General features: G+C 34.0%; 1 protein-coding gene across 21 annotated transcripts in view; it reads right to left on the minus strand.

Annotated features, from left to right (window-relative positions):
- PSD3 (pleckstrin and Sec7 domain containing 3) overlaps window positions 1-25,202 on the minus strand; it is a 796,422-nt gene that overhangs the window by 348,367 nt on the left and 422,853 nt on the right. For 20 of the 21 annotated variants that reach the window (XR_006707649.1, XM_045458150.1, XM_045458143.1 and 17 more), the window contains 2 exons: window positions 24,712-24,824; window positions 21,926-21,984 (listed from right to left, as the gene is read on the minus strand). Coding sequence is in view for 20 of the 21 variants with exons in the window: in XM_045458150.1 (XP_045314106.1) it covers window positions 21,926-21,984; window positions 24,712-24,824 (172 nt within the window). In the remaining variant the exon portion in view is untranslated. Of the gene's footprint in view, window positions 1-12,936; window positions 13,741-21,925; window positions 21,985-24,711; window positions 24,825-25,202 lie in introns of those variants that run through there. The other variant, XM_045458207.1, reaches the window with a different exon arrangement.

A 25,202-nucleotide genomic window follows, 5' to 3' on the forward strand; every position in this document is an offset into this window, starting at 1 on the left:
GTGTGTGTGTGTGTGTATACACACACACACACACACACATATACATAGATACGTGTTTCAAGTGTACAGGTGTATAACTTGACATCTGCATACACTACCACATGATCACACCACAAGTCCAATTACCATCTATCACCATACAGCTGACCCCCTTTACCCATTTCACCCACCCCCTAACCCTCTTAAATTCTGGTAACCACTACTGTGTTTTCTGTACCTATGAGTTTGTTTTCTTTAGTTTGTTCACTTATTTTTTTACTTTCCATATATGAGGGAAATCACACAGTATTTGTCTTTTTCCATATGACTTATTTCACTTAGGATAATATTCTCAAAGTCCAATAATGTCACAAATGGCAAGATTTCATTCTTTTTATGACTAATATTCCATTGAATATACTATATATTCTTATTTATTTATTTGTTTATTTATTTATTTTTAATTTACATCCAAGTTAGTTAGCATATAGTGCAATAATGATCTCAGGAGTAGATTCCAGTGATTCATCCCCTATGTATAACACCCAGTGCTCATTTCAGCAAGTGTTTTCCTTAATACCCCTTACCCATTTAGCCCATCCCCCCACCCATAGCCCTTCTAGCAACCCTCAGATTGTTCTCTGTATTTAAGAGTCTCTTATGTTTTGTTCCCCTCTCTGTTTTTATATTATTTTTCCTTCCTTTACATTATGTTCACCTGTTTTGTATCTTAAATTCGACATATGAGTGAAGTCATATGGTATTTGTCTTTCTCTGAATGACTTATCTCACTTAGCATAATACCCTCTAGTTCCATCCATGTTGGTGCAAATGATAAGATTTCATCCTTTTTGATTACTGAGTATACTCCATTGTATATATGTACCACCTATTCTTTATCCATGAATCCATCGATGGACATTTGGGCTCTTTCCATACTTTGGCTATTGTTGATAGTGCTGCTATAAACATTGGGGTGCATGTGCCCCTTCGAAGTACATCTCTATCCCTTGGATATATACCTAGTAGTGCAATTGCTGGGTTATATGGTAATTCTATTTTTAATTTTTTGAGGAACCTCCATACTGTTTTCTAGAGTGGCTGCACCAGTTTGTATTCTCACCACCAGTGCAAAGGAGACCCTCTTTTTCCACATCCTCACCAACATCTGTTTTTGCCTGAGTTGTTAATTTTAGCCATTCTGACTGGTGTGAGGTGGTATCTCATTGTGGTTTTGATTTCTATTTCCCTGATGATGAGTGATGTTGGCATTTTTTCATGTGTCTATTAGCCACCTGGATGTCTTCTTTGGAAAAGATGACATCTATCTGTTCATATCTATTCACCATTTCTTCACTGGATTATTTGTTTTTTGGGTGTTGAGTTTGATAAGTTAATTATAGATTTTGGACCCTTTATCGGATATGTCATTTGCAAATATCTTCTCCCATACTGTTGGTTGCCTTTTAGTTTTGCTGATTGTTTCCTTTGCTGTTCAGAAGCTTTTTGTCTTGATAAGTCTCAACAGTTCATTTTTTATTTTGTTTCCCTTGCCTCTGGAGATGTGCTAAGAAGTTGATGCGGCTGAGTTCAAAGAGGCTTTTGCTTGCTTTCTCCTCGAGGATTTTGATGGCTTCCTGTCTTATGTTTAGGTCTTTAATCCATTTTGAGTTTATTTTTGTGTATAGTGTAAGAAAGTAGTGCAGGTTCATTTTTCTGCATGTCGCTGTCCAGTTGTCTCATCACCATCTTTATTCCATTGGATATTCTTTCCTGCTTTGTCAAAGATTAGTTGGCCATACATTTCTGGGTTCATTTCTGGGTTCTCTATTCTGTTCCGTTGATCTGATGTCTGTTTTTGTGCCAGTACCATACTGTCTTGATAATTACAGCTTTGTAATACAGCTTGAAGTCCGGGATTGTGATGCCTCCAGCTTCGGTATTCTTTTTCAAGATTGCTTTGGCTATGTGCGGTCTTTTCTGGTTCCATACAAATTTTAGGATTGTTTGTTCTAGCTCTGTGAAGAATGCTGGTGTTATTTCAATAAGGATTACATTGAATATGTAGACTCCTTTGGGTAGTATCGACATTTTAACAATGTTTGTTCTTCCAATCCAGGAGCATGGAACATTTTTCCATTTTTTTGTGTCTTCTTCAATTTCTTTCATAAGCTTTCTATAGTTTTCAGTGTATACATTCTTCACCTCTTTGGTTATGTTTATTCCTAGGTACTTTATGGTTTTTGGTGCAATTGTAAACGGAATTGATTCCTTGATTTCTCTTTCTGTTGCTTCATTATTGGTGTATAGAAATGCAACTGATTTCTGTTCATTGATTTTATATCCTGGGACTTTGCTGAATTCATGTATCAATTCTAGCAGTTTTTTGGTGTAATTTTTTGGGTTTTCCATATAGAGTATCATGTCATCTGTGAAGAGTGAAAATTTTACTTTCTCCTTGCTGATCTGGGTGCCTTTTATTCATGTTGTCTGACTGCTGAGGCTAGGACTTCCAATTCTGTGCTGAGCAACAGTGGCGAGAGCAGACCCAAATAAATAAACTCAAGAATGAAAGAGGAGAAATCACAACCAACACTGCAGAAATATAAACAATAATAAGAGAATATTATGAGCAATTATATGCCAATAAATTGGGCAATGTGGAAGAAATGGACCAATTCCTAGAAACATATAAACTACCAAAACTGAAACAAGAATAAATAGAAAATTTGAACAGACCCATAACCAGTAAAGAAATTGAATCAATAATCAAAAATCTCCCAATAAACAAGAGGACAGGGCAGGATGGCTTTCCAGGGGATTCTACCAAACATTTAAAGAAGAGTTAACACCTATTCTTTCGAAACTGTTCCAACAAATATGGATGGAAAACTTCCAAACTCATTCTATGAAGCCGGCATTACCTTGATTTCAAAACCAGACAAAGATCCCACTAAAAAGGAGAACTATGGACCAATTTCCCTTATGAACATGGATGCAAAAATACTCAACAAGATACTAGCCAACTGGATCCAACAATACATTAAAAGAATTATTCACCACGACCAAGTGAGATTTATACCCGGGATGCAGGGCTAGTTCAATAGCCACAAAACAATCAATGTTGTACATCACACCAAAGAAAAGAAAGGACAAGAACCACATGATACTCTAAATAGATGCAGCAAAAGCATTTGACAAAATACAGCATCCTTTCTTGGTAAAAACCCTCAAAATAGTAGGAATAGAAGGATCATACCTCAAGATCATAAAAGCCATATATGAAAGACCCACCACTAATATCATCCTTAATGGGGAAAAACTGTGAGTTTCCGCGCTAAGATCAGTAACACTACATATTGTTTTTATATTTGTCTACTGATGGACCCCTAGTCTATTTCCATATCTGGGCTACTATATATAATGCTGCAACAAACATAGGGATGAATACATCTTTTTGAATTAGTGTTTTCATATTCTTCAAAAAAATTTACAGAATTAGTATAGCTGGGTCTTATGGTAGTTCTATTATTAATTTCTTGAGGAATCTCCATAATGTTTTCCATAGTGGGTATACCATTTTACAATCCCAACAGTGTACAAAGGTTCCCTTTCCCCCACATCCCACATGACACTTATTTCTTGTCTTTTTGATAATAGCTATTCTAACAGGTGTGAGGTGATACCTCACTGTGGTTCTGATTTGCATTTCCTTAATAATTATGATGCTAAGCATCTTCACATGTGCCTTTTGGCCATGTGTATGTCTTCTCCAGATAAATGTCTATTCAGATCATCTATCCATTTTTGAATCAGGTTATTTGTTTTTTGTTTGTTGTTGAGCTGCATGAGTTTTTATATATTTTGGGTATTAACCCCTTATTGGATATACGGTTTGCAAATATCTCCCACATTCAATAGGTTGCCTTTTTGTTTTGATGATGATTTTCCTTTGCTGTGCACAAGCTTTTTAGTATTGTAGAGTCCCTTTATTTATTTATTTATTTATTTATTTATTTATTTATTTATTTATTTTTGCTTTTGTTTCTCTTGTCTTTGGAGTCACATCCAAAAAGACATAACGAGGACTGATGCCCGGAAGTTTCCTACTAGGAATTTTATGGTTTCAGGTCTTATATTCAAGTCTTTAACCCATTTTGAGTTAATTTTTGTATACGGTGTAAGACAGTAGTTCTGGTTTCATTCCTTTGCATATGGCTGTAGAGCTTTCCCAGCACTATTTATTGAAGAGACTACCCTTTCTCCATTGCATGTTCTTGGTTCCTGTGTTGTGGTTCAATTGTCCATATAAGTGTGGATTTATTTTAGGGCTCTCAATTTTGTTTCACTGATCTGTGCGTCTATTTTCATACCAATGACATATTTTGATTACTATAGCTTTGTATTATAGTTTGAAGTCAGGTAGCATGATACCTCCAGCTTTGTTCTTTCTCAAGCTCATTTTGGCCATTCAGAATCTTTTGCAGTTCCATACAAATTTTACAATTACTTGTTGTACTTCTGTGAAGAATGCCATTGGAATTTTGATTGGTACTGAATTAAATCTGTAGATTATTTTGGGTAGCATGGACATTTTAACAATAGTAATTCTTCTAATCCATGAGCATGGAATATCTTTCCATTTATTTATGTCATCCTCAATTTATTTCATTGGTGTCTTACAGTTTTCAGAGTACAAATCTCTCACCTCTGTGGTTAAATTCATTCCTGGATATATTATTTTTTGTGATGCAATTGTAAATGGGATCATTTTCTTAATTCATCTTTCTGATGTTTTATTATTAGTGTAGAAAAATGCCATGGGTTTCTGTATATTGATATTGTGTCCTGCAACTTTACCGAATAAATTTATCAGTTCCAACTGATCAGGTTTTTGGTGGCGTCTTCAGGGTTTTCAATATGTAGTAGCATGACATCTGTGAACATAGTTCTACTTCTTTCTGATTTGGATGCCTTTTCTTTTTCTTGTCTAACTGCTATAGCTAGGACTTCCAGTACTATGTTGAATAAAAGTGACAGAAGTGGACAACACTGTCTTATTCCTGTTCTTAGAAGAAAAACTTTCAGTTCTTTGCTGTTGAGTATGATACTAGTTCTGGGATTGTCATATATGGCCTTTATTAAGTCTAGGTATGTTCCCTCTATACCCATTTTGTTGAGTTTGTCTCATAAATGACTACTGAATTTTATCAAATGCTTTTTCTGTGTGTATTGAGATGATCGTGATTTTTATCTTACATTTTGTTAATGTGATATATCACAGATTTGCAGATGTTGAACTGTCCTTGCATTCCTAAAATAAGTGACACTTGATCATGGTGTATTATTCTTTTAACATATTATTGAATTTGGCTTACTAATATTTTGTTGAGGATTTTAGCTTCTATGTTCATCAATGTAGTGGCCTATAATTTTCCTTTTTGTGTGGTGTCCTGTCTGGGTTTTTTATCAGGATAATGCTAGCTTTGTGAAATGTGTTGGAAAAGGCTCCCTCCTCTCCAATTTTTTGGAAGAATTTGAGAAGAATATTAAATATTATTTGAATGTTTGACAGAATTTGACAATGAAGCCATCTGATCCTGAACTTTCATTTGTTGAGCGGTTTCTGATTATTGTTTTAATCTCCTTACTGGTAAAAGTCTATTCAAAATTTCTATTTTTTCATATTCAGTGTTGGGAGATTGTATGTTTCTAGGAATTTGTTCATTTCTTCTAGGTTGTCCATCTTGTTGGCATATAATTTTTCATAGTAGTCTCTTATCATTTCTGTGGTATCACTTGTAACTTCTCTTTCATTTCTTATTTTATTTGAGTCCTCTATCTTTTTTTCTTGGTTAATCTAGCTTAAGAGTTTATTGATTTTGTTTATATTTTCAAAGAACCAGCTCTCATTTTCACTGATTTTTTTCTACTGTCCTTTTAGTCTCTATTTTATTTATTTCCTCTCTGATCTTGAGAATTCATATGAATATTAGGCTTATTTTTTTCTATTTCTGCAAATATTTCATTGGGATTTTCATACAAACTGTATTGAATCTACAGATCACCTTGAGTGATCTTAACAATATTGTTTTCCAATCCATGAACATGGGAAGGCTTTCAACTTATTTGTGTCTTCTTTGTCTTGTTCTGTAGTAAGCTTTGTATCATCTTCCAAGTTATTTCTCTTTTTTTTTGTGCATTGCTACACGAATTTCAGGATTCATTTATCAATTTCTGCTCCCCCCCCCCAAAAAAAGGCCAACTGGGATTTTGACATTGTACTGACTCTTAAGATCATTTTGGAGAGTATGCCACTTTAACATTAAGTGTTCCAAACCATGACCATGGGATAACTTTCCATTTGATTTCTTTGAACAATGTTTTGTATTTTTCACCATCAATGTATTATCTTATTTTGTTAAGTCTATTCATAAGTATCTTAGTATTTCTGATGTTACCATATATAAAATTAATTTCATTTCCATATTATTCATTACTGATATATAATATATATAGTTGATCTTTATATATTCAACTTTTATTTTGCAGTGTTTACTGAACTTGTTTTTGAGATTCTAATAGTGTTTATTTTTTGGTAGATATACAATTTTCTATATACAAGATCAGGTCTTCTGCAAACAGATAATTTTACTTATTCCTTTCTAATCTTGATACTTTTTTTCTTGCCTTATTACTCTGATTAGAATCTTCAATACAATACTTACAAAATAAAAGGCACAAATTTATATTCCTACCAACATTGTACAAGGATTCTCTTTCCTACAAATCCTCACCAGCACTTGCTAACTCTTGTTTTTTTGATAATAGCCATTTTAAAAGGTGTGAGGTAATATTTCATTGTAGTTTTGATTTGCACTTCCCTTATGATTAGTGATGGTGACCAACTTTTCACGTACCTGTTGACCATTTGTATAGATCTTATTTGAAAACTTCGGTTCCGGGGCGCCTGGGTGGCGCAGTCGGTTAAGCGTCTGACTTCAGCCAGGTCACGATCTCGCGGTCCGTGAGTTCGAGCCCCGCGTCGGGCTCTGGGCTGATGGCTCAGAGCCTGGAGCCTGTTTCCGATTCTGTGTCTCCCTCTCTCTCTGCCCCTCCCCCGTTCATACTCTGTCTCTCTCTGTCCCAAAAATAAATAAACGTTGAAAAAAAAAAAAAAAAAGAAAACTTCGGTTCCTTTCTCAATTTCAATTTTCTTCTTGCTATTGAGTTGTAGGAGTTTCATATATATTTTGGATATTAATCCCTTATCAGATATATCATTTACAAATATTTCATCTCATTTTATAGGCTGTCTTTTCATTTTGTTGATGGTTTCCTTTGCTGTGCAAACTTTTTAGTTCAATATAGTCTTGCTTATTTTGCTTTTATTGCTTTTGCTTTGGTGTCAGATTAAAATAATTATCTCCAAAACCAATGTCAAAGAGCTTCTTTCCTGCTGTTCTCTTTGAGGATTTTATGGTTTCAGGCCTTGTATATATAAGTCTTTAATCCATTCTTGAGTTAATTTTGTGAGTTGTTTAAGATAGGGATCCAGTTTCATTCTTTGGCATGTGGATAACTAGTTTTCCCAACACCATTTATTGCAGAGACTATCTTTTCCCCATAGAGTATTCTCGGCTCCCTCATCAAGTATTAGTTGATTGTATATGTGTGAGTTCATTTCTGGGCTCTCAATTCTGTTCCATTGGTCTGTGTGTTTATTTTAATGACAGTACCATACTGTTTTAATTACTGTAACTTTGTAGTATAGTTGGAAATCGAGAAATGTGATTGCATCTTTCTATGTTCCTTTTTCTTGAGTTTGCTTTGGCTATGTGGGGTTTTTGTGGTTCCATACAAATTTTAGGGTTGTTTTTCCTTTTCTGTAAAAATTGCCACTGAGATTTTGATAAGGAATTGCATTGAATCTATAGATGGCTTTGGGCAGGTTGGACATTTTAACAATATTAATTAGTCCAATCATGAACATGGGACATTGTTTCATTTGTGCCTTCAATTTCATTCAACAATGTCATCTAGCCTTCAGTGTACAGATAGATCTTTCACCTCCTTGGTTAAATTTATTCCTAAGTATTTGATTGTTTTTGGTGCTATGGTGACTGGGATTATTTTTTTCTTTTTCAGATATTCTCTCATTAGTATATAGAAACACAACTGGTTTTTGTATATTGACTTTTTATCTTGAATTTTAACTTAATTCCTTTATTAGTTCTAACATTTGTGTGTGTGTGAAGTCTTTATGGTTTTCTATACTTAAGGTCATGTCGTTTGCAAATGATTTCATGTCTTTCTTTCTTTTCAATCTGGATTATTTTATTTTCCTTGATCGGTTGATTGCTCTGGCTAGGATTTGCATTACTAAGTTGAATAGGAGTAGTGAGAATGAAAACCCTTGTCTTGATCTTAAAGGCAAAACTTCCAACATTTCACCATGGAGTATGATGTTAGCAGTGATATGGCCTTTGTTTAGGCATACATCGATAATCAATGTATTGAGAATTGTTATCAGGAAAGGGTATTAAGTTTTGTTAAATGCTTTTTCTGGGTCTATTAAGATGACTATACAATTTTTATCTTTCATTCTATTAATGTGATGCATCATATTTATTGAATTGTAGATGTCGAAACATCTTTGCCTCCTAGAGATGAATCCCTATTGATCACAGTGTGTCTTCCTTTAATGTGCTCTTAAATCTAGTTTACTAATATTTTGAGAATTTTTGCATCTATATTCATCAGTAGCCTGTAAATTTCTTTTCATACAGTGTTCTTATCTGGCTTTTGTATCAGGGTAATGCTGTTCTTGTAAATGAGTTTGGAAATGTTCCCTCCTATTCTTGAATTTTTTGGAAGAGTTTGACAAGGACTGGCGTTAATCCTTTTTTAAATGCTTGAATTCACCAGTGAAACCATTTGGTGCTGGGCTTATCTTTTTTAGGAGGTTTTTGATATTGAATTAATATCCTTTCTCATTATTGATCTGTTCAGGTTTTCTGTTTCATGATTCAGTCTTGGCGGGCTGTATGAAATAGATCCATTTATTTTAGGTTGTCTAATATGTTGGAGTATGATTGTTAATAGTTTATGATTCTTTGTATTTCTGAGGTATCTGTTGTAATGTCTCCTCTTTCATTTGTAATTTTATTTTAGTCTTTCTCTTTTTTTTTCATTATTCTACCTAAATGTCAATTTTGCCTATCATGTCATAGAACCAACTCTTGGTTTTGTTAATCTTTTCTATTTTCCTATTTTCTATCCCATTTATTTCTGCTCTTAGCTCTATTATTACCTTTCTTTAGCTAACATTGGGCTTAGTTTGTTCTTCTTTTAGTTCCTTGAGGTATAAAGTTATTTGAGATCTTTCTTTTTCTTGACATATATGCTTATAGCTGTAGTTTTCTCTTAGAACTGTTTATGCTGCATCCTATAAATTTTAGTATGTTGTGTTTCCATTTTTTTTATTGTCTCAAGATACTTTTTTATTTCCTTTTTTATTTCTTCTTTGATCCACTGGTTGTTAACTTCCATTTGTCAATTTTCCAGCTTTTCTCCTGTTTTTGATTTCTATTTTTATTTTCTGAAATTTGTGGTTAAAAAAGACACTTGATATAATTTTTATCATCTTCTATTTCTTGAGACTTGTTTTGCAGCCTAGCAATGATCTATCCTAGAAAATGTCCCACATGTGCTCTAAAAGAATATGTATTCTACTGCTGTTGAATGGAATATTCTGCATATGTCTCCTAGGAACATTTGGTGGACAGTATTGTTCAAATCACCATTTCCTTACTGATTGTCTAGGTCATCTATCTATTGGCGAGAGTGGAGTATTAAAGGCCCCAACTATTACTGTACTGTTGTTTATTGTTCCTTTTAGTTCTGTGAGTACTTGCTTTATATATTTTGGTGCTCTGATTTTGGGCATATTGTCTCCTTTCCACTTGTAAGTTGTTCATCCAGTTAGTTTGGGACAGTATTTTAGGTGCCTACACTTAGAACTGTTATATCCTTTTGGTGGACTGACCTTTTCATTATTATAAAATGTCTTTGTCTCTAGTACGTCTGGTTTTAAAGTATATTTGGTTGATATTAACACAGAAACTCCAATTCTCTTCCAGTTACTGTTTACTTGGTACTTCCTTTCTCATTTTTTAACTTTCAACCTATGGTCTCTGAATCTAAAATGTGTCTCTTTTATAATGCACACAGTTGAATGCTTTTATCCATTTTTCTAATATTTTAAGTCCAATGTCTGGCTTTCCTTGGAGACAGTTTCTGATTGCTATCTTTGATTGTATAGAGGCTATACTTTCCTATTTCTTTGCAAGTCTCATAATTATTTGTTGAAAACTAGAGATTGTAAATAATGTGGTAACTCTGTACATCAGATTTGTCCTTCTCCCCCCGTTTGTTGTTACTGTATTGTTTGTTTAGTGGCTTTTCCTGAATTAATTTTTGTTGTATGTGACCCATGAAAGTCTCTACTCCGTAAACTCAGTAATCAGCTTATTATTGGACAGAGATTTCCTTAAATGTCTTGAACGAATAAGTATCTCAGTCTTGCCATGAGGTTGTATGTGCATGTTAAGGAATACCTTCAATGCACCAGGAGACAGTTTATAAATCTGTTGTAGTCTTCACTTTCTGTTTATGCAGAATCTCAAGGATTGTCAGCAGTATGAGCTTAAGGTCTTTTCAGGTTTTTTTCTGGGAAGGTTGACATAGATTCCCAAGAATATGTCAGAGTTTACCAGTATGCCTTATTTCCCGGCTTTTCCTGTTAAGTTTTTTGGTCAGCCTCTTGTTTGCCCAATTGTTACTAGCACCTAATGCAGCAGTATTGTTTAACAACTGTGAACTGTCAAATGCTCTGGGGAAAAGACTTTTTTTTTTACTGAATGAGCCAGTCAGATCAAAGAAAGACAAGCTCTGCAAGTGAGGATTTTCCAGTGAGCTGCCAGACAAATTGAATAATGACAATTCCCTGGGAATGGGGTTTTTGAGGGAGTTCCCCACTGCTCATTCCAGTGAATGCTAGGCTTCTGGTTTTCACAGCTACTCTGATTGTGAGACTATATGTTTTCAAGATTACCTGGAGTTGGGGAGAGGAGATGGTAATAGAGCAAGTTAAAACACTACAAATCTTACTGTTCTTATGGATCTTCAGCTGTTTTTTTGTTTTCTTCAATAAATACTCTTCAGATTGTTGCAAGCTTTCTGTTAATCTCTACAGTTCTGAATACAGTGATTTTGACCATTTTTTGCAAGTATTCTCATTGTATTTTTGGAGGACCAGATTTTCAGAAGTCCTTACTGTCATTTGGAAGTACTTTCCCCTCAATAAGACCTTTAGATGCTAATGAAAGAATATTTTAATGCCAATAGTTAATAACCACATCAAAAATTCTTTTTATGTTTAGCTACTTAAACTTGTAATAAAAAAATTTAGAGGGCACCTTTAAAAGGAAAGAAGGGTATTTTTTTTCAAAATTCTTTTGAAAAAAGATTCATGAGCAAATATGTTTAATGATCATTAGGTAAAAAGTTTCTTTAGGACACCATGAATTTCTATTATAAGTTATAAATAAAACTTTCACCATTTAATTAACAATTGTCATGTTTTATAACATTTAAAAACAATGGTAAAGTCCCTGGCATTATTTTGGTTTATAAAATCATACTTCATTCTAAATTCAGACTTATTCTATTTACTTGCTTATTTAGCATTGCTTTTGTATACTTTCACAGTGACCACACCATTTTCTACATTAGTGTAAAGATACCTTTACACTCACAAATTTTGAAATAAAAATTAGGAAAATAGCAATTAGGGGAAAAATGGATATGTAAATTCAAACCAACAAAAACTATTCATATATTTTGGGTTCTTCACAGTAAGGAAGCATTAGTACAATCAATCACCTTATACCCGGTGCCTCAATTTGTCTAATGCAAGAAAATAATCAAGATACATGGCTTTCTATTTGTCAAAGATGCCCAACAACTTACTGAATATTTGATTAGTTGAGTTATTTATAACTGCTACTTATTGTCTTCTTACTCACTGGTAATTTCTAGGTAAAGCTTAGGCAGAAAAGCAAAGGGTCTCATCAGTCCATTTTGTGCCTATCATATACATTTAAACACTGAGTTTTTATACCATTTTCATCATGGAGTAAAAGTAAAATGAAGTCTTTGTTCATCAAGAAACACTCCTTCACATAATACCTGGATTTTTCCTTTTTATTATACCAAACTGTGTCAATTATTTTGAAATATTATTATTCAAATATTGTCCAGTGAACAAAGCTAACTATAATCACTGACTGTGTATCTCAACCATTCACAGCTATCACAGAGAAACTCACACATTACCATGGTTCTATTTTCTTCCTAAATATATTCATACCTTTGGAAAAACATAGGCTTGCTCTGGAACAAATGCTGGTCAGTTACATGCCAAGGCAGTAATTTCATAGCACCTTTTTATATTCTGAATTCCTTCCCATTAAATGAATAGAGCATGGAGGTGTGAAAAGCCTCATGCACTGAGAGTCACAAAAATTGTCTCTTGAAATCAATGTAACATTTCCAATCAAATCTGAGATGTTCAGTGAATATGAACATCAGGATCTTTAGCCTTAAAATCCAGAGACACCTTTAATCAAATCTAAAATTTAACATGCAGAATGGAAAATCCATAAAAAGTAAGAATTCTATTTGAAAACTCAAAGTATCAGGCAGGCCCAAATCTTGAATTTTGGGCCAATGAATGAAATATCTGTAATGAGAGGAAATATTAAGCAAAAAGATGAAAAACTGAAGACTAGAGGTTCATATTCCCAGATAAATTCAAGACTATTCTCCAAAATGACTGTACTGACATTTTCAAATATACACTTATAATACAAAAGAAAGAGCTGTTTTCCCCATTTGTTTTCTTTTAAAGATACATTAAATTAAATGCCTTTTAAAGAGAAATTCTTTGATGAATTATTTCTGAAAAACTGAACTCATACATGTTTTTAACATGTTCCCAATTCAGAATGTTAAGTAGAAGGATCATCTTCAACGTTGTTCTACTATGTGTGGGAGAGACAGCAAAGGTTTCATGGACTAAGGGCCGGGGGACTGGAAAAGAAAAGTTCTGAAAATTTGTGTAAAGACCAGATAGGAAATATTTTAGGCTTTATAGGCCATGAAGTCCCTGTTACAACTACTCAACATGTCATTTTAGTGTGAAGATGTAAAGAAATGGGTGTGGCTTTGTTCGATCAAACTTTACTTATGAAAACAGTCTATCAGCAGAATTTTGCCTGTGGGACATACTTTGCTGACCCCAATCTTTTTTCTATTTTTTAAGATTTTATTTTTAAGCCCTCTCTATACCCAACATGGGCCTTGAACTCACAACCGTGAGATCAAGAGTCACATGTTCTACCAAGAGTCTATATGCCATGCTCTGAGCCAGTCGGGCACCCCCACTGACCCCTGATCTAAGAGAAAACTAGAAGGAAGTAGAATTTGTGTTGAGCACATCATGAGTAAGCAAGCAAAACAGATTAGGATTCCTGATGTATTCTGTGCCTTATTTTTAAAATTATGGCATTTTTTCCCACTGGGCTGATAATCAGTTCCCAACTTTACTGGTAATAATGAGAGCAAAGGGGCAAAGTTAAGATGAAGGATTCCTTCTTTAGAGTAACCTAGAAACCATATAATCTGCTGTCCAATATTCTGCACAAGAATGACCAAGTCTTTGCTTTGAGTATGCTTTCCCTGACAACTGGAGGAATGGAACCTTCTTCAATGCTCCAGCCAAGACCTAACCTAAACTCAGTTCTAAGGGAGAGCTACTAACAAGGCCAACTATCTCAAGTATTTGTTAGGAAAGCAAACCACAGCATATACTCTGACCTACAGGTTAAAGAATTAGGCAAAATAATCCCAAAATTTTTATTTTCAATAACGTAGAGTCTGGAAGCTTTGTGGAAAACATGCTTTCAGAGAAACTAAGGGCTCTCATGATCCATTGGTAAAATCTGGCCTCATAAACCTTGGGATATCGAAAACACAGTAGGTATACCTGCCCACATGACAATTCCATCTCCAACATGTTACAATAAGTGGGGTAAAAAAAAAAAAGTATACTACTGATTTGGTAATTACTTTAATTCTGTAGTTCTGCTACAAGTTCCTATTTTGCTTTTGTTTTGTTTTCTTCTCTATCAAGTAAGTTTAATTGCATTATGCTGCCCTCAGGTGTCCACTTTTTTATATGCATGATTAGCAGGCAAAGTAGGATCCTTTGTAAATTTAGAAACCAAGATGCTGTCATATTCAAAGTATCCTTTCACAAACTCCAATCACAGAGCTAATGTAAGTATTAAAGAAGTTCAACGTTTAGGGATATCTGAAATATTACTTGGGCTTTTCCTGCCACTTGTATAAAAACACTGCCATTGAAAAAGGAACTGAAGTGGTTTAAAGAAAAAATAAAGCAACTGATAGTAATATTGTAACACAGTGGCTCTCAAAATAGGATTCATGGATCCTGTCCCCAGTGTCCATGAACTCAAACCTAGTGTTATAATAATACTCAAAACATTTCTTTCACTCTCACAAGTTACAGTGGAGTAAAAGCCAGATGACTTCTGACAAACTATAACCAACTAAATACAGAAGCAGAGGAGTTAGTTGTCTTCTATTAAGCCAAATACGAAAGTCTCCCCCAAATATTTTAAATGCTTTACTTTTCACTCATTTTTTGTTTTTCTAAGTATAATTATTATTCATTAAAAAGAATTGTTATCCCCATATGATTTCACTTATACATGGAATCTAAAAAACAAGCAAATGAACAAACAAATAGGTGATGGGGATTAAGGAGGGCTTTTGTAAGTGCTGAATCACTAAATTGTATACCAGAAACTAATATTATGCTGTATGTCAACTAACTGGAATTTAATTAAAAACTTAAAAAAACACATAAGTGTTTGTAAAGTTAAAAAAAAAAAAAAAAGAACAGAAACAGACCCATAAATACAGAAAAGTAGCTGATGGCTCCCAGAGGGGCAGGGGGTAAGGGGATAGGCAAAACAGGTGAAAGGGTGTGGGAGATACAAGCGTCCAGTTATGGAATGAATACATCACAGGATAAAAGGTTTAATATAGGGAAAATAGTCAAGAGTTTGTTAATAGCATTGTATGGTAATAGATGGTAGCTACAGTTGTAGTCAGCGTATCATAACATACAAACTTGTCAAATCACTATGCTGTACACCTAAAACATTGTGTGTCAACATAACATTGTGTGTCAACTATATTTCAATTTAAAAAAAAAAGGTACAGACTTCTAATTATAAAATAAATACCTCATGGGGATGTAATGTACATCATGGTTAATGCTGTATTGAATTTTCAAAAATTAAGAGTTGTAGCTTGGGGCACCTTGGTGGCTCAGTCAGTTAAATGTCTGACTCTTGATCTCAGCTCAGGTCTTGATCTCAGGGTCATGAGATCAAGCCCCAGGTTGGGCTCCACACTAAGTGTGGCCCTACTTAAAAAAAAAAAAAAAGAAAGAAAGAAAATTGTAGCTTAAAAGTTCTCATCACAAGGAAAAAAACCTGTTTTGGTAACAAATGTTAACTGGACTTATTGTAATGATCATTTTGTAATATATACAAATATTGAATCATAATGCTGTACACCTAAAAATACATAAAAAATAAAATTCACTCATTTTAAAAGAAAAAAGTATGTTATTCATTTAATAGGCTTATTAATGCTATTTTAAAATAATTTAATATTTTTAAATCTTATCCATTTTAGTTTAACATAGTAAATAGTAATGGATATAACAAAAGTTCCTTGGGGACCTCAAAAAAATTCAAGAGTAAAAAGGGATTCTGAGACCATAAAGTTTGAGAAGTACTATAGTAGCAGACAGATTTTATCACAACTTCATAGAAAGTGTTTCCTCTGAAATTTGAGAAGATAAAAGAAAAGACACTGACCTCATTATCAAATTACAAAGACTAAACTCTACTTTTAACTTGTCACAGAAAGACCATTAACTTAAGCAGTGGGATTAAAGGTAAGAAGTTTGTTTACCTTCCTCACCCTCACTTCTCCTTCTCTCCCCAAAACATTTGCAGGAAAAAAGAGCAAAAACAGATTTAATATTGCATTTCATCTGCTTTCTTTTACCACTTTCTACTGTTGAGCTGTGCAAATGTGAAAAGTTCATAATGGTAAGAAGGAAAAGGAAAGTCATTATGCAGTGACTGAATAATGTATAAATTAGATAATCTGAGGTCTTTAAATGAGTCTCATTAACCCAACTCATATCCGTGGTATATTTTCCATGTATGAACCTATTATAAAAAAAAAAAGTGAAGAAAGAAAGAAAAGGAGAAGGAATTGGCTAGGGAGGAAGAAATGGAGGAAATGAAAAAAGGAAGGGAGGCTTTCATTTTGAAGAACCACAGAAGCCAAGAAAATCTACCAGTGCATGATTAATTTTGACATGTTTAAAAAGGCATTCCTACTAAAATCTAGGTAGCTGTCAATTTGACCAGTCATTGTATTTTAAAGGTCATTTCAAAATTGAAAAATCTGGGATGCATGGGGGCTCAGTTGGTTAAGCATCCAACGCTTGATTCTGGCTCAGGTCCTGATCTCATGGTTCATGGGATCAAGCCCCATGTGGGCTCTGCCTTGACGGCACAAAGCCTGCTTGGGATTCTCTCTTTCCCTCTTTCTCAGCCCTTCTCCCACTTGTTCTCTTTCTCTCTCTCAAAATAAATAAACATTAAAAAAGTAAATAGATAAAATAAAATTGGAAAATCTGAAATCAAGAAAGCTTTCTATAAAAACATTTCCACAGCTGATGGTTAAGGTTCTTAGGCTACCCCCCAAATGCTCATTCTGAAGAAAGGAACAGTAAGAGTAAAACTGAATCCAGGGCCCCACCAGAAACCCTTGGCAACTTTGAGGCTAGACCTGATGCTTCTATGAACTTTCAGTATCATTGAGAAGCTCCTGGGATGAGAGCCCACTAGAAGTCACTGGGGCTAGGGAGCTCCCAGTGAGGTGAACAGAAAGACTTGGCACCAAGGAGGTGGAAAAGAGGTAAGGGAAGGAGGCTGTGCTGGCTGAATGCAAATTAAGAATGAGGCTAGAATCTATAGTTGGGTAAAACTCAATAAGGAAACAAATGAATGCCAGGGATGGCTTTCCTGGCAGAGGGCATCAAGGATATGGGGCAGACAGGAAGAGAAGGTATAGACAAGACAGCTACCCAAGACAAAGGGAGAGCAGCAGGCAAAATTCACTTAAGACAGCTGCCAGTTATAAAAATGATAATTACAGACACAGAGACTTTTTAAGGATATTAACTACCTATCAACCTTAGAGGTTTGTGGTGCTTTTGAGGCACAATATAAAAAGTAAAAGCATTAAACAATTCTTATAATAGTCATTTTCCACTTCTGATAATAAACTAAATATTTTACCCACCACTTAAAATTCTGTGATCCTACAGAGCCAGTCTAGGAATTAAAAACTCACAATTACCAATGCAGTTTACAAACTGAAAAATAATATACTCCTATGACCTATGTCAAACTGAACTCCACATATATTTTTAACATTATTCTATTACAAAAACTATATTTTACCTTTGACTTTTTCTCCCCTCTACCAGTATGGTATACTAACTGGGTTTTATCCCTTATTCAACCTATAACCTAACACCAAAAACAAAACCAAGACAACACAGTAAAGTCCTGCCTCATACATTAAATTCAGACCTCTGAGGATGATATTCAACACACCTGGAGTATTCCAAAGACATTTATAGGATGCCCAGCCTGAGCCAGATACAGCCACCACTCCAGAAGAACCACAGTCCTCAACTACCTTATACCTGTGGAGAGTGAGCTGGCTCTTGCCAACACTGAAAAGCATAGTGGACATCTTGGGTAAAATTGCTAGTAAAAATACCAAGCCACAGTATGAAAGGGTAGCTTCTGTCATAATATCTTCATTAAAAATAATGTCCTGGCTACTGCCTCTGACTATGGCCTGGCCCTGCACAGCCACTGTCTTGTAGATCTCTTTTGACTTTTAGTTGTGAAATTCACCTACTGATTGTGTACTCATCTATCCTACACTTCATTACAACTCAATCTGTATCTAAAACTTCCTTCCACCTCAGAGTCCTGCCCTGGTGAGAAGTTCCTGCCTATTGTCCTGTCCCTGCCACCTGCCTTTACCCCCAGTGATAATCCTGCCAGAGGGCTGAATCTCAACTATGATGGAAGTACCAAAAGCACATTTGAAATATAAAATAAAATAGAAAATAAATAGGCCTGAATTTATTCTAACATGACAAAATCCTTTTGCTCAAACTATTTCCAATAAAATACAAGGCTTTAAAAAGAAAAAGATTTTCATATTTTCAACTCTTTCCATGTTCATAGTTCAAACAACATGTAATACAACTTAGTTTCAGTATAGCAAGAGAAAACCACACTCTAGAGTTTGTTTTAATAGAAATTTATCTGTATGTGCAAAAGTTTAATTTACATATATATTTCATAGATGGAGGCATTTTAAAAAGATTACTTAGCAAATTAATCATATGACCACAATTATAACACATTTATCTAAAAGAATAAGCCACATGCAGACAAATAAAAGCCAGTCAATACTATTGCTAAAATAATGATACATCATTCATATTTTTAAAAAAATAGACACAAAAGGGAATCAGCATTTTTAGTTCCAATTAAATTATAACATCTGAATGAATTTCTCCCCAAAATATTGCATACGCCTTAGATTTTTTTTTCCTAGCCTACTTATTAGTGAAGTTCAATAATCCAACATATAATTAAAATAGCTCTCCAGTGCTTTTCCACCTTAGCACCTCAGTTACCTGCTACCATTCTTCAGTTTAAAGGATTAATGGAAGTTAGCCTAGCCAACAGTCCAGAAATGAGATTTGACTTCCATGAACATCTCATTCATTTCCCATCCTTACCCAAACGGCACAGAACTTGGATAGAGTAGAGACACTAAAAGAGTTTGTTGAATGATCAAATAAATTAGAAAAAGAAAGAAAGAAATTCCAACATGTAACACTATATTAGATTTATTACATTAGTATGCATTCTATTGTTTTATTAGTAAGAAAGTTAGCAGAACAAAGGTCCGTATCAGTGCATTTTCAATGTATCATTCCTTAGAGTAAATAAAGCCACAAGAAAGATTCACAAAGTAAAGCCCAAAGAATTCCCAAGGTATGCCTCCCCCACTGAAAGTATGAGAACACGCTTATCTTGGTACTTCTTAAAAAGGTCATGCTATCATGGCACAATGGTATGAAAGAAAAAGAAAATAGTTTATTAGTTTACTCCCCAAGAGGATTATTCTGACATTGGACTGAGTAATGAGAGGTGATAGCCTAGGCAGTACAGCCTAGGAAGGTGAAAAGGGGAAAAGGTTAGAAATGAACCACTTTATATTTTGAATAGTTCACCTTCAAAGGGGCCATGCTAATAAGTCAAACAAACATGATAACAAAAAATCAGGCAACCATGATGCAAGAGAAGCTACATCCAGAATTATGGATAAAAACTTACCACCTAGAAGGAAAATTTATTTTTTAAATGAATCCATAGTTTGAAGATAAGAGAAACACATTTTCATATGGTTAGTTCTCATGATAACAACTATCTACTTTAACAGACTTTTAACAGCATGCATTGTAAATAAGGATTAAAAAAAACTCTAGTATACAAAACCTAAACAACAGACAACCCTAAGTATAAAGCATACATTTTCAAAAACAAAGCTAAGAACTAATAATCATTAAGTACATGATATTGATGATATACAGAGATTTACTTGTACTTATAATATTCTCCCTCTTATATGTAATTCTGCCACCACAGCCAAATATTAATTATGTATGACTGGCATAACTCAAGCTAATAATAAACTGTTCATTTGTTTGCTGTCTCTTACTGATAAACTCTTACATTCTAGTTGCCAAAAAGAAGTATGATGCTTCATTTAATCTCTTTTCAAATATTCCAAGGAGGTATGAAGACAGAGCAAGAGCAAATCCAAGATCTGTGGTTCTGAACCTATGGGCTATAGACACTGGGGTGCCCATGCCTAGTTGGATATCAAGCATGCTGACTTATCTGAATAAATAATAAACCTCACACCTTTATTTCCTCCTGTTTCAAATTATTGTGATTAATAAGTTACATATTTATTTGAAAGTATTATTAAAGCAATATTAGCTTTTTAAAAGGTAATTTACCTTTTAATAGAAACTAATCTCGCATCTAGCAACTTCCACAGAAGTTCTATGAGATCCTCAACCTTTAAATAAGAATTGATTCTTTTTTTTTTTTTCATTACACATTTTCTCAGTAAACAGACACTAAATGTACAACCATCATATATGGATGGGACCTCAAAATAACTCATGTGAAGAAGATCCCTCATGCTGGGACTCTCTGATTTAGACCAAAGTTATATGTGGACAAGAGCACTCAAAATTGTCTCTTTCAGCTGAAAGGTTGAGAAATTTAGTGTGAAGAAAAGAAGGGGACAGAATTGCAAATGTTATCACAAGACAGGGAAAGAGGAAAGCAGGGAAAACTTGCTTCACTGGTAAGAGAAAAGCAGAGGTCAGGACTATCCACTGATTCGTCCTCCCCTTGGCAAGCTGGATGAGTTTAGATTCTGATCCTCATTTCAAGGCTCACTAGTACCTTCATTTCCATAAGATGTATTACAGCGCTATTACCCCAAAATGTCCCCTGAAAAAAATCTACATTCTTAATCTCTATCATCTCTGGACACATGTTATGCATGTCAACAAGTCACTAAGTTATTCTAAATTCACCTGATGCAAACTGTAAAAGGAATTTCTTGGTTGAGTATCGTGAGATTTGTGAAGGCAGCGTTAAACTAACTGTCACTAACTACATCTCCTCTTTAGTCTTCTGAGGGTAGAACACTTCTTTCCCTTCAGTCCATCTTAATGGTCCCATAGAGCTCCATTTTGCCTTAAGGAAATTATGTGGCCTTTTGAAATAGGAGAACGAAATTGGACTGATAACTGAGTTTTAGTTCTTTTAATTGTAAGATAAATCATATAGCAAATCAAGGGATGATTTAGATTCGTTAATTACAAGAAACCTGGTTTTCTCTTCAAAATAAATGGACTGGAGGGTATGAAAAAGTTTTTGCGCTAAATAAGTATATATTGGCCTATATTAAGCTAAAACATTCTTATTTTCTCTAATATAAATAGTTTAAGTAAATGCTAAAATTCCACATCTATAAAAGGAAAGCTTGTATAATAACTATAAATTTAAGTTTATTCTACATCTTAAATACAAGAAGAGAAAGTAATTATATCATTTTGATATTTTAACTGGTAAAAGACCAGGTGAGCTGAGAAATGTAGAAAAGGTTGAGTTCTTAAGACTCACTACTGTATTTGGTGAAAACACAGTCAACATTTTCAGATCTTATATCCCCTTTCCATCAGATATCAACTCTAATAGCTAACCAAAAACAAAATAAAACAAAAACAAAAACAAAAAAGTAAAAGCTCAGCCTCTGCCATCTACTGGAGAAAGAAGATACAGAACACACACATTACAGACAAAACAACTCCAGACATGTACATGATATCGTATTCACTTAAAACTAAGCTCTGTGCTAGCATGTAAAGTAAGTTATTTCTTCTTCCAAAGATTTATGTTTACCTAGCTGTCAAGTAGAGAATGAGAGAAAGGGCAGCAGATAATAAATATGTATGAACACAAAAGCAAAGATAAGCCCAAGACATTTTAATTTGTATAAGACATCTTCACACACCTACACTTACATGGCCATGGAGATCTGTGTTAAGAAGCATCATTGCACAGGTGAGGCAATGGACTCCATCTAAGGGGAAAGACAAGGAAAGAAAGCATTAATTCACTATTTCCTGTTGGCCTTGTTATTATCATTAAATAGCATACACTAAGAACCTATGAAAACACAATAATGTGGCTAGGCATAATTCATCATATTTGGGGAGACAAAAAAATAGATAAAAATAAATTACTAAAGGGACTTCAGTGACAAAGTTGGACTCTACTGCTGGTAAAGTATATTATTCTTACCTCTCTGGAGGGGAATTTGACAGTACACATTGTAAGCTTTGAAACAGTAATCTTTTACTTTTGACACAGTAAATCCACTTACAGGGCTTTACACTAAGGAAATAAGGATCTATACAAAATACAAGGATATCCAAAGAAACATTGCTTACAATGGGGAACAAGTAAATAAAACCCTCCAAAAATACAACTGTTATGTTTAAGTCATTAAAAATGTTGTCCAAGTATACATGTTTAAATAGAAAAATATTTCATAGTAAATTATTACATGAAAAATGCACTAAATGCAGTATAGTTCCATTTAAATATAAATATATCTAGAATAATACATAACAATATTAAAAGATTATTGTCTCTGGATAGTGAGATAATTTTTATACTTTTATTTACTTAATTTTTTGAAACACAAGATACAGAAAATAAAACAAACCATTTTCTACTATTCCTTCTTTTTTAACTTTCTGAGAGGAAAGTAAATTAAGAAAGAAGCAAAAGTTAAAGGAAACCAAGATTTGGGTCTTTCATTATACTGTCTGGGTATTAGTTCTCTGGCTAAAAAAGAGGAATAGTTATCCTTTTTCGTGACAATTCTTTAAAGGCAACATGTAGGCTACTGGCACAGGATACTATGGATCAGACAAAAGTAAAATATTGGAATAATCTGAAAATATTAAAAAATTAAATATTCAAAAAAAATGTTGTTCAAACCAGAAGGATCATTTCACACTTAGATGGAAACATTGCTCTCTCTTCTTACTTTATAGAGGAAAAGAAAAGGCAATAAGAATTAAGCTTCTCATTTCCAAACCTTAGAAATACTTCTCATTCTTTTCTTGCAATTCTCAATCCAAGTATAGCTGTCCATAGCAGTTGCAGATGCAGAAAAATCTTACTAATGAATGCCAAATGTACAGAAAGGTCTTTCTAATTACTGAATTCATGAATGAAAGAAAGCTTATTTGGGGGCACCTGGGTGGATCAGTCAGTTAAACGTCTGACTCTTGACTTAGGCTCAGGTCATGATCTCACAGTTTATGAGTTCGGCCAGGCATTAGGCTCTGTGCTGACAGTGTGGAGCTTGCTTAGGATCCTCTCTCTCTCCCTCTCTCTCTGCCCCTCTCCCACTCTCTTTCAAAATAAACTTTTAAAAAATCTTAAAAAACAAAAAGCTTATTTTTCAAAGTATGCCTTTGAGGATAGTAGGTGATTTCTGTTATTAATGCCTCTAAGGAGATGTTACCAAATGCCCAAAAGTATATTCATTCCACTTCCAGCTTATTATTAAATTTTAAATACATTAAAACAAATTCCTTAAAAGCATCTAGAAAACTCAGCAGCCAACCCTAAAATATCCCTATCAGTTGAGGGTACACATCCATATTCCTTCTTTCACTAAGGACTGCTAACATCTTATTAGATATGAAGAAGGTTTTAATAGAAACAACTCCCTTTTTATCCCTTTCATTCTCTACTCCGTGATTACAATAGGCCTAACTATAATCAAAGAAAGGACTACAGAAAATTAAGTTCCCATTTTACAGAGAAGAATGTGACTTTAATGATCAGATGGTTAGTTAATTTAGCTATAGCCTGGAGGGTGGAGACCAGAGACCTGGGGAATAATCACTTTAGTCAATATCGTGTACACTTAACTGGCAATACTGAAGCTCAAAGATAACTGCCATTTCTAATGCATCTAGTCCTAGTGATCTCTTCCGGAATCTGTGTTTATGAAAGATTCTCCAATTGCAAATGAAAGCACCTGACCTCAAATCATGAAAACTTTGCTTTATTGCAGGAGTTGACATGGAGGAAAAACCTCTCTTGATAGGGTACATCAACAATTAAATAGCTTAAACTTGCTTTTTAAAATTAGTACAATAAACATAAACTCATAGTTCATTAAAATCATAAACCAAATTCAGTGGTCAGTGTTGTTACAATGAATATCAAACCAAAGCACTGGAGACACACCACAAACTCCAGTGAGATTTGTAAACGTTTCCAAAACTAACCACAAAATTAATAAGCATACATGCAAGGGGTTTAGGGTCAGATGTATAGGAAGAAGAAATAAGAAAACTAGCATTTCATTAAAATGTGCTTTGCATGTAAAATCTCAGAGTGACAGCATGAGCAACTTAAAGCATCCTGTCATAGTATGGAACTGGAAAACTAAGTAAAAATTAATTAAAAGAAGAATAAGGAATATCATGCAGTCATTACATATCATGCTTTTTAAAGAATATTTAATGACATGAGAAAACGCTCAAATGAAAACGAAGGACAACAGGAAACAAAACTGTAATGATTCCAATTTGACATTAAATATTTCACAAACTGACTGGAAGAAAATAAATCAAGCAGTTAATAATAGTTATCTCTAGATAACTAGATGATTTTCATTTTCTTCTGCATAATCTTCCATATTTTCCACAATAAAATATAACTTTAATAATGAGAAAAATAGCCCTTGTTTTTTGAAATACAAACATTTCCATCAGATTACCTTGTGAAGCAATAGTGTCTGGGTTACAGTAAAAATATCTATTGGAGAAATGTATTAAAACTCTCTCTCGTTCTTGAGTTTCTCCCACAAGAGAAAATGCTTTAAAGAAATACCTAAAAAAGAATTAGGGGGAAAAAAGTGAAACTTTAGAAAACATTACCATACTCTTTATGTTTGACAATTAAAATTACTTCATATAGGGGTGCCTGGGTGGCTCAGTTGGTTAAGCATCCAACTGTCTCTTATTTTGAGTTTATTATCTCAAAAATAAATAAACATTTTAAAAAATTAAAATAAAATTAATTCATATATAATAAGAAATTAATTAGGGGTGCCTGGGTGGCTTAGTCTGTTAAGTGTCCATTTCTTGATTTCAGCTCAAGTAATGATCTCATGATCCGTAACACTGAACCCCACACCGGGCTCTGCACTGATAGCACAGAGCCTGCTTGGGATTCTCTCTCTGACCCTCCCCTGCTAGCTCTCTCTCT

The sequence above is a fragment of the Leopardus geoffroyi genome, chromosome B1 (genome assembly GCF_018350155.1).
Source record: "Leopardus geoffroyi isolate Oge1 chromosome B1, O.geoffroyi_Oge1_pat1.0, whole genome shotgun sequence".
Classification (NCBI taxonomy): domain Eukaryota; kingdom Metazoa; phylum Chordata; class Mammalia; order Carnivora; family Felidae; genus Leopardus; species Leopardus geoffroyi.